The sequence below is a fragment of the Mchenga conophoros genome, linkage group LG7 (assembly GCF_057382185.1).
Source record: "Mchenga conophoros isolate Kocher_MC1m ecotype Shallow Benthic linkage group LG7, M_conophoros_male_GT1.1, whole genome shotgun sequence".
NCBI lineage: Eukaryota > Metazoa > Chordata > Actinopteri > Cichliformes > Cichlidae > Mchenga > Mchenga conophoros.
Window position 1 is genome coordinate 32,269,674 of NC_140532.1, and position 14,777 is coordinate 32,284,450.

At 42.4% G+C, this 14,777-nt stretch overlaps 1 protein-coding gene across 5 annotated transcripts in view; it reads left to right on the top strand.

The window, feature by feature from the left end:
• Positions 1 to 14,777, top strand: part of wdr7 (WD repeat domain 7) — a 101,029-nt gene that overhangs the window by 838 nt on the left and 85,414 nt on the right. For 2 of the 5 annotated variants that reach the window (XM_085278918.1, XM_085278921.1), the window contains exons 2-15: positions 1,658 to 1,829; positions 1,918 to 2,024; positions 3,246 to 3,324; positions 4,118 to 4,292; positions 4,418 to 4,494; positions 5,038 to 5,157; positions 6,667 to 6,812; positions 6,904 to 7,006; positions 7,970 to 8,095; positions 11,444 to 11,591; positions 11,995 to 12,110; positions 12,350 to 12,482; positions 12,638 to 12,858; positions 13,642 to 13,837. In XM_085278918.1, the coding sequence (XP_085135044.1) occupies positions 1,671 to 1,829; positions 1,918 to 2,024; positions 3,246 to 3,324; positions 4,118 to 4,292; positions 4,418 to 4,494; positions 5,038 to 5,157; positions 6,667 to 6,812; positions 6,904 to 7,006; positions 7,970 to 8,095; positions 11,444 to 11,591; positions 11,995 to 12,110; positions 12,350 to 12,482; positions 12,638 to 12,858; positions 13,642 to 13,837 (1,906 nt within the window). In that variant the 5' untranslated portion in view covers positions 1,658 to 1,670. The remainder of the gene's footprint in view (positions 1 to 1,657; positions 1,830 to 1,917; positions 2,025 to 3,245; positions 3,325 to 4,117; positions 4,293 to 4,417; positions 4,495 to 5,037; positions 5,158 to 6,666; positions 6,813 to 6,903; positions 7,007 to 7,969; positions 8,096 to 11,443; positions 11,592 to 11,994; positions 12,111 to 12,349; positions 12,483 to 12,637; positions 12,859 to 13,641; positions 13,838 to 14,777) is intronic. The other 3 variants (XM_085278920.1, XM_085278922.1, XM_085278919.1) reach the window with 2 other exon arrangements.

A 14,777-nucleotide genomic window follows, 5' to 3' on the forward strand; every position in this document is an offset into this window, starting at 1 on the left:
AGCAGCTTAATAGTTTCCCATGAAGCATGGTTTTTTGAGCCATGACTGCAATTTGTATCCTGATATTTGTGCCACAGTTTTATTTATTCCTTTGTACAACCTCATTACTTCAGGTTTTGGGCCACCATTTAATTTGTAGATTGGTTTATGAGTTTCTGGGTTCATGCCTCTGTTTAAGTACTTACCTCAGGATTTTGGACCACAGATTCATTCGTTCGTTAATTTTTGAGCCACAGCTTTGGTTTGCACCTCAGTTTTTCTTTAGTGGGGATGAGTAAATGATGAGTGGGGATGAATGGTCCTAGTTTTCACTACTCCAGCATGGTTTAACTTTGTGAGTGTGCTGGTCCAAAGTCCTGAACTCTTGAGCTCCCACAGTGAGAGTATCAGGAGGCTCTGTTGTTGCTTTTGAGTAATCTTGTCACCTTGGAGCTAAGGGTCACTGCAATCAATACTAATGCTGATTGGAATGATTGCCTGATTTGCCTCACGTGATTAAACATGTGGTCTCCTCCAGGATGACATTGGCTCTGTTTATGGATCAATAAATGATTTAATGGCGATCAAAAGGATGTAAATAAAATGTCACTTTACAAGGCAGAATCAAACTTCCTGCCCTGTTATTGCTTAACTGAAGTTGTGGGTTTTTTTTAACAGTCATTCTTGCTGACTTCTTATATGTGTTGTTCTGCATGATTGTTGTTATTTTTATCATGATTTTGTTGGGTCTCTGTATTGTGTTTTTTGAGTTGTTGTTTAAAGGAAAACTCTCCAGCGCTCTTTGCATAAGATTTGTTCTTGAGTCACATCACTTGCAGAATATCCGGAGTATGATAATGATCTGCACTGAGGGATGAACTCTTCACCTTCTGTTGTCACATGTTTGAGTTTTGTTGTTTTTCCGTCTTTTAATGGAGTGTTGCTCTTACAGACTAATCCAGAAAACTTGAAGCTCACTGCACCACACAGCTTGTTTTGTTGGCAGAGCAAGCATTTTTTAATTATCACTTGATCGTATTCATTTCATTGTGGGAAACCAAAGTTATGATTTCAGATTAAAATTATATTTATTGTGCAGACCTGCTACAGAACAATGCTAAACTGGAAGCTGTCTGTCTGCATACGAACTGTTATCTTTAAATCTAAATTTCATATTTGTTGCAAACCTTTCTTCAGACTGACAGCAGCCATCCTCAGGCTTTCTAGCAGTGATACCTGCAGAGGGAGAGCTGCAGAGATCGCAGGGTGTGCTTGGGTAGATTTATCTCACTGCTTTAGTAACTTATCACAATTTGGACTGTAAATATAAACACACTCAAAGATTTGTTCCTGCAGAACAATTTTTTAAACTTGACAAGTTTAAAAAGGTATTCCCATGTGAAATGGGTCATAAATGATCATTTCAGTAGTATTTTAGCTGTTTGAGATTTAATCCTGGTTCTGATTGTGTCCTTAGATAATCAGCTTTATTTGCTGGAGTAAAATCAAACTTCCTCCTGATTGTTGTGCATGAGCATGAGATCCAAAATGCACCAATCAAAACTGTTCCAGGTTGCTGTTACCCACGAAGTCATTCAAACATGTAAATGTTGCTAAAACCATTAAGCTAAGGCAGACTTCTGCCACACTGAAGCCTCATTGTTTCCTCTGTTTCTAGACACCTCACCATAATGTCGGGGAACAACTTGGTTCTACCCATAGTGCTCTGGGGCCGCACAGCTCCCACACATTGCATCAGCAGTCTGCTGGTGATGGATGACTTTAGCACCATCATCACCGGCTGCCACGATGGACAGATCTGTCTCTGGGACATGACGCCTGAGCTGGAGGTGAGTGTTTGTGCTCCAGCTTTATTCAATCTGCTTCTTCTCCTCCTCTCATCAAACACTCTGCTCCTCTCTTATGTTTCCTGCTCAGATTTGTCCCAGGGCAATGCTGTTTGGTCACACAGCCTCCATCACCTGCCTGTCTAAAGCGAGTGCATGCAGCGACAAACAGTACATCGTCAGTGCATCTGAGAGCGGGTGAGCAATCGTGAAGCGTGCTTCCATGAGACTTCTTTTTGCTAACTTTTATATAACACGTTCATGTGGGTTGTATGTACAGTCGCTGTGTGTACACCTTTCTTTTCTTGTGATTTTTATTTTTTAACTTGTGTCTTAAAGTATTTTCATTTCAGTGCTGAGGCTCAGTTGCGGAAAGATTTGTCAGAATAGTTTTGGGAATAAACTCTGAAGACTGGTATTTAAATTTGAGCCTTTTCATCCTAAATATGTGTCACATCTGCCCTAATTGTTATGCCCGTACAGTGGTTACATGTTACACACATAAACTGTATAAACGACAGGTTTTGGGACTCTAATGTGGTCCATTTATTTGTCCTATACTGAGACTTTATTACCTTTTGCTTTTTGGTTTATTGGAGCCAGAAGTCCACATATTTGGATGAAAGGGTGGAGTACGAGGCTTTTACAGATGGAACTGGCAGACACGTGCATCTGTTAATAGATCAATAACACACTGATCTGTTAATGACCTGTTAACAGATGGGTGTACTGTGATCCCTATAAAAGATAAAGCTCTCTATAGAGGCAGAAACTGTTCTCTGTAACAGTCTGTAAAGTCCTGTAAACTTGGGTCTTTTAATATGGGAGTCTATAAGCGACTGACTCACTTATGGACATAAAAGGAACTGCACTCTTTGGATTTATTTCTCAGTCTCAGAGGTTGCTGCTTGCCTTTTTTGATTAAATAAGCGTTATAGCTGTCCTAAATGAAGTTGCCGTTGTGTTTCTGCTGTGATGATTTGTTGTAGGAGGTTTAGTTTGGACAGGGTGATGCATAAAATTTAAAAACAATGAAATAAGTCATTACAACATATAAATAATTTTTTTAAAGCGTAGCTTCTAAGCCAGCTCTGAGCCAAATTCCAACAAATGCATAAGTGTGAGAAATGTGAAAAAGTCTGAGAGGAAGGCACTGGTGCAGGACAGCACATCAGTGGTAAATGTGTATTAGACTGCCTGACTTCACGTCCAGTCATTTTCAGAGCTGGATGTTTTTGAGATGAGGCATTGTTGGTGTACGAAAGGGACCATCTCATGTACTGCAACCACTGTGGTTTTCTAAAAGAATGCAGTCCATTTTACTACAACCATAATTAGCTTAAAACAGATTAGGCTTCTGTGTATGAGGAAGCTCTTCAAAGTACATTAATGTGTGACAGCAGCTTTTTGACCTTACAGGGAGATGTGTCTGTGGGACGTGAACGATGGACGCTGTATTGAGTTCACAAAGCTGGCATGCGCTCACATTGGCATACAGGTAACACACACACACACACACACACACACACACACACACACACACACACACACACACACACACACACACACACACGTATGCAGTGAATGATCATCAGACATCAAGATGTTAAACAGTACATTTGCATAGCACTGATTCAGCCTCGCCTTATTTATTCAACCCAAATACAGTCTGATTGGTTAATTATGTCAGGTGTTTTCTACTTGGCTTCTTTTTTTATGATAATAATAATAGATTGCATTTATATAGTGCTTTTTTTAGGCACCCAAAGCGGTTTTACAATGCCACTATTCATTCACACACTGGTGGAGGCAGCTACAGTTGTAGCCACAGCTTCCCTGGGGCAGACTGACAGAAGCGAGGCTGCCATATCGCGCCACCGGCCCCTCTGGCCAACACCAGCAGGCGGTAGGTGAAGCGTCTTGCCCAAGGACACAACGACCAGGACAGAGAGAGCTGGGGGATCGAACCGGCAATCTTCCGGTTACAGATGAGCTTCCCAATACTATTGTAAACTAGTGTTTACTGTAGGGTTTTCATAATGAGAGCATACAAAGGGAATGGTTGTGCTCTTTCCCTAAGCTTTAAGGTGTATTTCCCTTTTCCCTGAAAAAAGGGGAAAAAAGCTCAGGTGGGAAAAAAAAAAAGGTGAAAAGTATTTAACCAGCACACAAAAGCCTAATGTTACCTTCAGGAAAAAGTAGAGACCAAAATTAAACCACAAGGTGATTGAAAAGACCTTTAATCCAGATCATTTCATCTTCACTCCCCTCCTTCTCTGCCTCCTCTTCAGTACTACCAGTTCACCATCGGCACTCAGAGGGAGGGGCGTCTCCTCTGTAATGGCCACTACCCAGAAATCTTGGTGGTGGATGCCACCAGCCTGGAGGTCCTGTACTCGCTGGTGTCTAAAATCTCTCCTGACTGGATTAGCTCTATGAGCATCATCCGATCCCACCGCACACAAGGTGAGAGTTTCCCTCAGGTTCACTGCTTTGAATGTTAGCTTGCAGACTGCCCTGCACAAAACATCATCGCTGTGGACTTCTTCATGTTTGTACTTGTGAATAAGCTATGTTCTGTCTCTGTGCAGAGGACACGGTTGTGGCGGTGTCAGTGACGGGCATCCTGAAGGTCTGGATCATAACACCTGAGGTCAGCAGAATGCAGGTACACCTCCATACAGGTGTTTATTAAAACGCGCATCAGGCTTCAGTTACACCATTGTAAATGAAGCTGTAAATAAAGTAAAGAAGAAAACACAGACCTCCCCAGTCCTACTTAGATTAGAATATCATAGACTGTATACAAAAGATAGATGTGGCCAGCTTGATGTCACCCACTGGTTTCTGGACAGCTTTAAAAAGGTACCAGCATTTAGTGGAGGTCAGGCCTAACAAGTTTACTAGAGTCTGTTTCAGCATACCTGTCGCACCCCCAATTTTAAAGTATTATAATCTGATGGAGGAGTGTCAATAGTCTAAACATGTTTATTTCTGATATAAAGTTGGACATTTAAACATGAGTCTGTGGAGAGTCGCTCACTTTTGGAGCCAGCCTCAAGTGGACGTTAGAGGAACTATAACTTTTGGCACTTCAGCCCAGGAGGTTGTTTAAAAATCAAGGAAAAAAATACTTCTTTTCTGTGTCTCCAGCATCGATGCATGGCTCTGCTCAGGATCTAACTTGTAATTTCTTTTTCTGTTTTTTCAGGACTTGGACCCTGTGTTTGAAGAGGAGTCCAAACCGATCTACTGTCAGGGCTGCCAGAGCATCTCCTTCTGCACCTTCACTCAGAGCAGCCTGCTGGTCGTGTGCTCCAAATACTGGAGGGTAAGAACCTGCACGAACCACTCGGGGGTTGTTTTTGCTGGCATGATGGTCACAGTGGTGATTGAGCGTGATGAAATGCTCCTGTGTCTGGTTACCTATTTTAAACTGATCAAAATAGATTGAACAAAGTTGGTAGAGTGAAAGAAAGGTTATCATGTAATACCATTTAAGCCAGTCACATGAAGCCTGTACTATGTAGGAGGTAACTCGAGGGTTACCCTTGGGTTTTCTATACTATGAAGATGGTTTACTTCTTACTGGGTAAATCATTATGGTATGCTCCACCTGCTGTTGGAGCAGTGCAGTGTACCTGTTGTACAGAGAAATGAGTTTTATATGTGCAGCTTTTTAAGTCATACCCTACTAAAGCCAATGATTTAACCAAACTTTGTGTCAACTGCGCATGTATTAAGGTGGTGATTTAGGAAATGTATAAAATGTTGTCATACTTGATTATAATCTGCTGGTAAACCTCTTTTATTCCGCTGGAAGTGCATCCAAAAGAAACCAGGAAAAACTCTGTACTGTGGTCCCTCATTTATCTCAGGTGTTACATTCTAAAAGTAACCCGCGATAGGTGAAATCCGAGAAGTATCCAGCTTTATTACAATTATTATAGACGTTTTAAGGCTGTAGAACCCCTCACTACACACTTTATACACTTTTCTCAGACAGACATGAACATTTTCACACTTTTCTCTCCTGTTTAAACACTCTCAAAGTTCAAACCTTCGTAGAAAAATAAGTCATGTATTATAGAGGAAACAAGAAGAATGAGTTGATTAAAGCTTGACTCACTTTGCTGTTTTGTTTCGCTTAATGCGCCTTATAATCCAAAAAACACGGTAACCTCTACCTTCCTTTAGCATGTCCAGAATTCCAACTTTTTGTGCGATGGTTAGCAACATTTTGTCGACATTGTTGTGTTTGTTGGGGAGAAAACATGCATACAACATACAAACATGCAGTACAGCACTTCACTCACACTGCTAGCGATTGCAGATTTATGTAAATTTGACAAGCCGAACACATTCTGTACTGGACAGGAGACACGGCATGGAGGAGATTGACTATGGTCTACAGCCGATCCGGACGCAGCACACAATGCGCTGTTACCCCCCCCCCCCCCCCCCCCCAAGAAAGAAAACAAAAACAAAGAAACAGCCATAAGATTTGCACACAAAAAATCCGCGAAACAGCGAGGCCGCGAAAGGTGAACCGCGTTATAGCGAGGGACCACTGTATTTGAGTCACACGTTACACTTATGAGACTTTGACTGGTGTTTCTCTGTTTGAAATGTGTGAAATTAACACCCTGATTAAGGCTTGTGTGTTCAGAGTATTAAAAACTGCTCATCCACTGAGCTGAACATAAACTGAGGATTTTGATGATTTTCCAGCCCTGCTACCACAGAGGAGTGCTGATGGTTCTCTACAATATCATCACACAGCAGTCTGAAGTCTTGGCCTGGACAGATGGTTATGTTAATGAATTTTTGTCTGTTTCAGGTGTTTGATGCGGGCGATTACTCCCTGCTCTGCTCGGTGTCCAACGACAACGACCAGTCCTGGACGGGAGGTGAGTTCATCGCCGCGGACAAAGTCATCATCTGGACCGAGGATGGTTGCAGCTACATCTACAAGCTGCCAGCCAGGTAAGCCTGCCGCTCATCTGTCATCACTGCAGGAAAAAGACAGGTTCATCGTCATGACAATTTAACCTAAACATGTCTTTGTGTTTCTTAGCTGCCTGCCTGCTAGTGAGCATTTCCGCAGTGATGTTGGGAAAACCAAAGAAGGTTCGATCCCTCCGCTGGTGTACAGCATCGCTGACCGCTCAGACAAACAGGTGAGTCCTCCATCCGCCTCAGATTGCATGCGCAGGGAGGAAGACGGGAGATTCAATGATTTCATACCAAGTAAATACAGGGCTAGTGTTGCAGATATAGCTACTGATACCGATGCTTTGAACTTATAAGGCAGCCTCTGTTCTTTAAATGGTTTATAGGCTATAAATAGAATAGACTTGACGGGGGCGTCATTTGATTAGTTTAAAAAACTTTGAGAAGTGAGTGAATGAGATCCTAAACACAGTTTGAGAATAACACAGGTAAAACAACATTATTATTATTATTATTATTATTAAGACATGTTTAAGCTAAAAACTTTATACTGCATTTCAGCATTGAGCCTCCATCAGGAAATGTATTTTCACAACTAAAAGTTATGAACTCCAGTTATTCACATTAACTTTCAGTAGTCGGTAAGTCAGCAAACCTGTAACCTTATTGTGCAGCAAACCAGCAGGCCTGTCCTGCTTTTAGCTATGTAAAGCCAACCTAACGTGGTACTAGCTGTCTACTCTGCAATAATATTGATAAATGTGGTTCTTGAAGTCTTCAGGCTGCTTTGTCTTGTCTATATGATTTATTCTATGTGAGGTTCACTTCATGCACCTGGATTAGTACACCTGGTCGTGTATTCAAGATTACAAAAAAGCCAGCAGAGATCAGGTCCAACAACAGTTGCAGATATGACCTGTTGTTCCAGGCGGTAGCTCATCCCTGTTTCCACTTTATTCCTTTAAAGCTTTTAATTTGAAACCGCTGCGGGAAATGTAAATGAAAGGTCTCATCTTGATCCGTGTGCATGAACCTGACTCTGTGTTCTGTTCCTTTCTGGTTTAATTTCCTCAGTTTTTTTTCATGTGTGTATTTATAATTTGTCGTCTTGTTGGTATTAATGTGTTGTCTGTGCCTTTTTTGTTACTTTTGCTGTTTCTACCTTATGCTCCCTCCCTCGCTCCTCTCAGAGGGAAGGAGAGGGAGGTGAGGAGGAAGAGATGGTTTTGGAGGTGAAGTGCTTCCCTCCCAGCGGGTACGACTTGGAGCTCTACATCCCAGAGCCGTTATTCCACCACCGGCCTCTAGAGGCACCTGTAAGCCCAAGAAAAATACATGGTGAAAGCGAAGGCAGGAAGAAGAAGGTTTCACTGTCATGGCTAAGCTGCAAAAGCTACAAGAGGCAGAATAAGAGTTTTTAGAATTGTATTCCTTACTTTGGAGAAGCCAGAGCTGAAAAATGCTCGATTAATCTTTCTTTCGAGCTAATTTGTGATATAAATTATTCTTAGGGTCCAGGTGGGGTCAAAAAGATATTATTTTGAAATGCTTGGAGCATTTACAAACTGACTTTGGGACTTTGCAGCTCATCCAGAAAGTGACAACCAGGTGAGAAGAGCGAACTGTGAGAACAGCAGTGAAAGTGTTGATGTCAGCTCAGTGGCTCACATTCTTCAGCTCACACTTTTCAGCCGTAAAAACACACCATCCCATGTCATCAGGGGGTGCAAAAGTCCTTTAAACACTAGGTAAAGACCCAACACTATTAGAGGGAAAACCTTAACAATCAGAACATCTGCTATGACCAAACACTTGGCAACAGTGGAGAGGAAGAACTGCTTTTTCTTCCAGGATCATGGAGGTGCAGGTCTCCGATTGCTGTAGCCATTTCCGGGTTCAAATGTGCCTTCAGTTCTTAAAAGAAAGCAAACACTTAGGCACCACTAAGACAAATGCTTTTGATTGGTTAGTGAAGTTTGGCTTGTTGACATAGTGATGTGGTGCGTGGTGGGCAGATGTTTCCAAAAAAACCCAGATGATCCTGATGTGCCATTTTACTTGGGGAAAATCTAGGAAACACTTTTAAATCTGCAGTCTGAGAGTGACTGAGAGTGTTGGGATACTGTGGGTCTATACGAGGCCTGTAAGATGTAATGGGACCTGATCATTCAGGACTTTGTTTATCAGAAGAATATACTGAATTTTATATTTTATATATTTGAAAGCGTAGACTAATTCCTGATGTCAGTGAAGCTGTGGCTTAGGTTGTACATAAAATGGCAGTGGTCCAAGAATGAGTCCTTGAGGAACGCCATCATAATAGAAAATGCTAGAAATATGGTAATATCTGTAAGTTTGCTAGGAAAACAAACCACTGACGGCTGCTGTTTTGCTTGTAAGAGGTAATTAGTTGTTTTGAGAGTGAGCTGCTGAGTTGATGACTATTTGAGTGAACTGCCTGTTTTTGTTTGCTCCGCTCTTTGTTTTCCTTCCTGCCTAACCAACTGATGGACTGAACTCACTCTGGTTCACCTGGTTTCACGCTCTCCTCCCACTAAAGCAAAACTTGTCCTCCAAAAGCACCATCACCCTCCTCATCTGTCTTCATGCTGATGAAGATGCATGCAAAGTCCCCCAAGCTGCTTTCTAAGCAAATAATGACCCGCTGAGTCCCGGAGGTCATAACAAACCAAAGGCGCACAATGGGTCAGCCACAGTCAAATAGCCAAAAACTCTACGTTATTTGTGAGGTGTTGATAAATAATAAAAAAAAGATATTTAGCTTTCATGGGAACAGCTTTTTTCCCCTGTTAGGGAAGCTACAGAGTGGTTGCTATAATTACCAATGTCCTTTATTTGACAAATGTCTTTGTTTTCTTTTATATGTCTACATTTTCGATAACACAGCAAAAAGGTGGTTATTATCTTGGCATAATGGAAAAGATGGCCATGGTCCACATCAAATGCGAAACATTTCATTGAAGTGAATACCAATTTTTGGTACTTTTACAATAATGCTTTTTAAAAAATGTGACACATAATTGTAATATGGTGCACAGAACTCGCAAACATAACCAAAGCCAGCGTGAGCTCCAGCGCTAGGGCCGACTTCCTATGATCACCACCAGCTAAATAAATAATCCAAATATAAAATGTAATTTTATATTCATCTGGTGTGATATAATATTTAATGTGATGTAATAATAAGTTATTTACTGTAAATAATATTGTGTTGCTCAGGTGACATTTGTCAGGTCAGCCACAATGAAAAGTGTCATTCTGAAAGAATGAAGTTGATCTAGAACGAGAGATTTTCTAAACTAAAATCAGATTTTTGATTTTCATGGCCAAATTTCCAAAGCTTTTTTTTTTTTTTTTTTTCCCATCATCCTTGGTCTAAAATTCTCTTTCCTGGTTGGCCTTTAATTTAGAATTTACAAATAAATTTTTTTAGTAGTGGCATTAATTCTGTACAGTTTTGCTCACTTTTTCTTTTTGCATTAAATATTAAAATAGGTTAAAAGAAATTCAGGTTACAGGTCACAGAACTCTGAATATTGTGTTTCTAGTTATCCAGATGAATGAGGTGCAGTGGGTGGGTGTCCTGTCTCTGTTTTTCTTGCTTCCTCTCTGGTGGTTTTTGCTGAAAACTTAAACTCTCCTTGCTGTTTAATTGTTTGCATCTTTAGTGAAAGATGTGGTTTGGTTTGTGTGTGTTTGTGTGATATTTGGTGGCACTTTGCATACCCTCACTGCTCGTCCACAGCGCTCAGATGAGCTGAACTAACTGATCGTTCTTCACCCCCTCAGCCATTACGCAGTGACGCTACGCCCGCAGGTTCACCGGCTTTCATCATCGCAACCCCCCCCACACGCCTGCCAGCACCCCAAACTGCACTCTGAGAATTGTTCTCGCACTGCTCGTCACATTAATTAGTTTTCACTCTTTATTACTTCATGTATTGATAATAGATGTAAGTCAGCCCAGTTTTGGTTAGCGGTGGATTGCTTGTGTTTTTTAGGCAGTAAAAGCTCTGCTGCCCTCCTCCCATCTCCACCATTTTCAGTAACCTTTGGATTTTTATTTTTTTTTAAATAGTATGAAATGCTAAAGTGTGATTCTAGTTGCGTTTATTCTCTCCCGGAGAGGTCAGTTTTATCCTGATGTCCAGAATTATTGAGCCAAGGAACAGAATCTGCTCAGATTTTTGGTGATACTCAACCAAACTGATGTCATCTTTTACTCTGCTCTACAAATTTTTACTTCAGAGCCTTGTATCAGGCTCTCATATAACCAAGAGATGGCGCTGAGACAGCCATCCATGAGTTCGGCTTATTTCATCCCAGAGTTAGAAAATAAAAAACAAAACAAAAAAACAGTGGTTGGAGCGCTTGTAGATCAGAGATGTGTGGTTCTGCTTTTCTGCAGTTTGCTGTGTGTTGTTGTTGTTGTTTGAAGACAACCTGAGAGCAAAACCAACCATTTCAGCTTCACTTGGCTCTTAAATTTAAGCTCAGCTTACAAATTCAGCATATTCCAGTATTGGTGGAAGTGTTCTGGCCAATTGGAGAGCCTTTAAAGATGTTTTCCAGCTGTCACCGGGGAGCTTTGAGGCATCACATCTTGTTGGTGTTGACATGTATTTTTTCCTGCCTTCCTCCAGCTCCTCATCTGCCCTCCTGTGACCCGCTTCTTCTTCAGCCGGAGGGAGCCCTTCCATAAGCTGCTGATCCAGGGTGACTCGGCGGGCAGAATGACCCTGTGGAGCATCCCGGACACCTCGCCTCTGCAGCCACAGTCCACCTCCACAGGTAAGGAAGGGGGGAAGATGGTGAGGTTTCTCTGGTAAAAGTCTTTTCATAAAACTTTGCTGTTTTTCTTGAACTTCAAACCTCAGCATGACGTTACGATGATCTCTCTTTTTTTTTTTTTTCTTTTTTTTTAGCTTTAAAGCAGCCCATTGTTAACGAGTTGGTACTAACGGAGGTTGTTTTTAGTCTGTTGGTCCAAAAATACAAACAAACAGAAAAACTTGATTCATAGAGTTTCTTTTCTTAAGAAAAATGTGGAAGAGAAAAAAGAAAAGCAGCATAGGTCCCCTTTACAAGATGCCTGATTGCATTGTTCAACTTTCTGGAGAGCTTATTCTTCATCCTCAAGTCCTTCAGAAGGCTGATCTCTAAACGAGTCCTTTGTCTGTTTGTATCACTGCAGAGCTGCAGGTGTCATTCACCATCAGCCTGCAGGAGGCATTTGATAAGCTGACCCCAGTGTCCTCGGGGATCATTGACCAGCTCAGCGTCCTGCCAGGCAAAGACGAACCCATTAAGGTCTGAACACAGAAAAGTTCTCATTAAATTATAAAAGAAGTTGTTTTAAAGATTCAAAATATTCTCACAGAGTTGAAAACTTTCAAAAATGAAAACAAACGTGTGTGTGTGGGTGTGTGGGGAACGTCCTTTTATTGTGTCCATCAACACGACCCCAAAATAACCTCTTTTGTGAGCACGTGTGCGATAGGGTTTACACAGTGGGGAAACTCTAAGAGAGTGTGTGTGCTTCACCTCAGGTGACGGCCAGCGTCTACATCCCCTCTCAGGGGCGCCTGGTGTGCGGGAGAGAAGACGGCAGCATCATCCTCGTTCCCGCCACTCAGACGGCCATCGTCCAGCTGCTGCAGGGCGAGCACATGCTCAGGAGAGGTGAGACAAACAAACTATACAGACACACTAACAAATCCAGGGAAGTTTTGTTTCAATTTGACTCCTTTTACATCAGTTAAGATTCATTTTCATGCCTATTTCTAGTTTTAGTTGACTTTAAAAACCTTTGACCTTTGTGTCGGTCTGTTCTGCAGGCTGGCCGCCTCACCGCACCCTACGAGGCCACCGCAACAAGGTGACCTGCGTCCTGTACCCATACCAGGTCTCGCCACGCTACGACCAGCGCTCGCTGGTGTCTGGGGGAGTGGACTTCTCCGTCATTGTCTGGGACATTTTCACCGGGGAGATGAAGCACATCTTCTGTGTCCACGGAGGGGAGATCACGCAGCTCATCGTTCCGCCAGAAAACTGCAGCGTAAGACTGCCACCGCACGGGTCTATGTCTGCTTTCAGGCTTTGTTCTGCCGTCTCTGCAACACTGTTTGACATTAGATTTAAATGTTACGAGGTTACAGTCGTCATCGTTACTGTGGAAATAAGTTGAGACCTTTGTGCTGTTGTGGTTTCAGAAGCCCACCTGAAACTACACAGAGAGGACTTCGTATTGTTTACATGACATTAAAATAAATGGTTAGAGATGTTTTGCTGCCATGGAAATCACAGTAATGCTGTTAGGTACAATGGCTGAGCTGTTACACACACAAGCTTTAATGAAGACATCAGATGGGCTTCTTCTCATTCTTTTAATAGTAAATGGTACCTATTGTAACTGTTGCTCATTTCTTGTCACATATGTCCTGTTCCAATTTGGTTCTTCATATTAAAGTAAACTGTGAGGCGGACGCTCAGGCTTCAGGATGCTCTAATCAGTTTCACATAGTTTGTTTCTACTCTTGGCTCTACTTGATGTCATAGAGAGCAGATATCTTTTTTTAACCAGTGATATCTGACTCCAGAGATCAGAAGACCTTTGCAGCAGTCACTAATGACTAAAAAGGGTCATTCCATTTAAATTGAATCAAATCTGACATCTTGAGTGGTTTTAAATGCTTCGAAATCCTTGAAAATAAAATAATGTTAAACGATTCAGAGGCCGTATTGAGTTTCTACTCTGACTTATTGTCTGCTAACCTCTCGGTGACCTGCAAGCACTTCTTCAGATTCTATGCCTCACCTTGCTGCTGTGTTTCCTCTGCAGACTCGGGTGCAGCACTGCGTCTGCTCGGTGGCCAGCGACCACTCTGTCGGCCTGCTCAGTCTCCGGGAGAGGAAGTGCATCATGCTCGCGTCGCGGCACCTTTTCCCCATCCAAGTCATCAAGTGGCGCCCGGCAGACGACTACCTGGTGGTGGGCTGCTCTGACGGCTCTGTGTACGTCTGGCAGATGGACACAGGTAAGAACCAGAGGACCAGGAAGGAGGTGTTTTCACTGTACTAGAACATGGAAACCTTATGACTGTTAAGATACCGATCATAATATTCTATATTAGCCTGTTTGTTAGCTCAAAGGAAAACCTTTGCGAGCTGCTACCAAGGCTGAAAGGTTCAGGCTTGCAGTTTCCTCCTACTTCTAATCTTAATGCTAAGCATGCATTAAGGGGGGTGGGGGTGGGCGTGCTCTCTGCAGTTCCCCCAATGACCACTAGACACTGGCTTCAAAACAGTTAGTCCTCATACACTGATCAAATAATTAATACAAGCACTTTTCCTAAGATTCACATCCATATTCCAATAAACATGTCAGATAGCAGCTTGGAGCTCAGTATATTGGATAGGGATACTTTACCATGCAGACTAAAGAGTCAAACACAACCAACATTATAATAATAATGGATTGCATTTATATAGCGCTTTACAATTCCACTATTCATTCATTCACTCACTGGTGGAGGCAGCTACAGTGGTAGCCACAGCTGCCCTGGGGCAGACTGACAGAAGCGAGGCTGCCATATCGCGCCATCGGCCCCTCTGGCCAACACCAGTAGGCGGTAGGTGAAGCGTCTTGCCCAAGGACACAACGACTGAGACTGTCCGAGCCGGGGCTCGAACCGGCAACCTTCCAGTTACAAGACGAACTGCCAACTCTTTGAGCCACGATCGCCCCTAACCTTCTGATTAGTAGATAGCTGGTCAGCCTCCTGAACTACAGCCACCTAATAATCCCCCAAAACTCGTATTTGTGCCTGATGAACAGGTTTGCTTGTGTTGGCTGAACAATAACTTGGCTCTCGTCCAACAATAGCTCCAAAAAGTCAACATGGCAGCTACATCCGTGTGTGTGTGTGTGTGTGTGTGTGTGTGTGTGTGTGTGTGTGTGTGTGTGTGTGTGTGTGA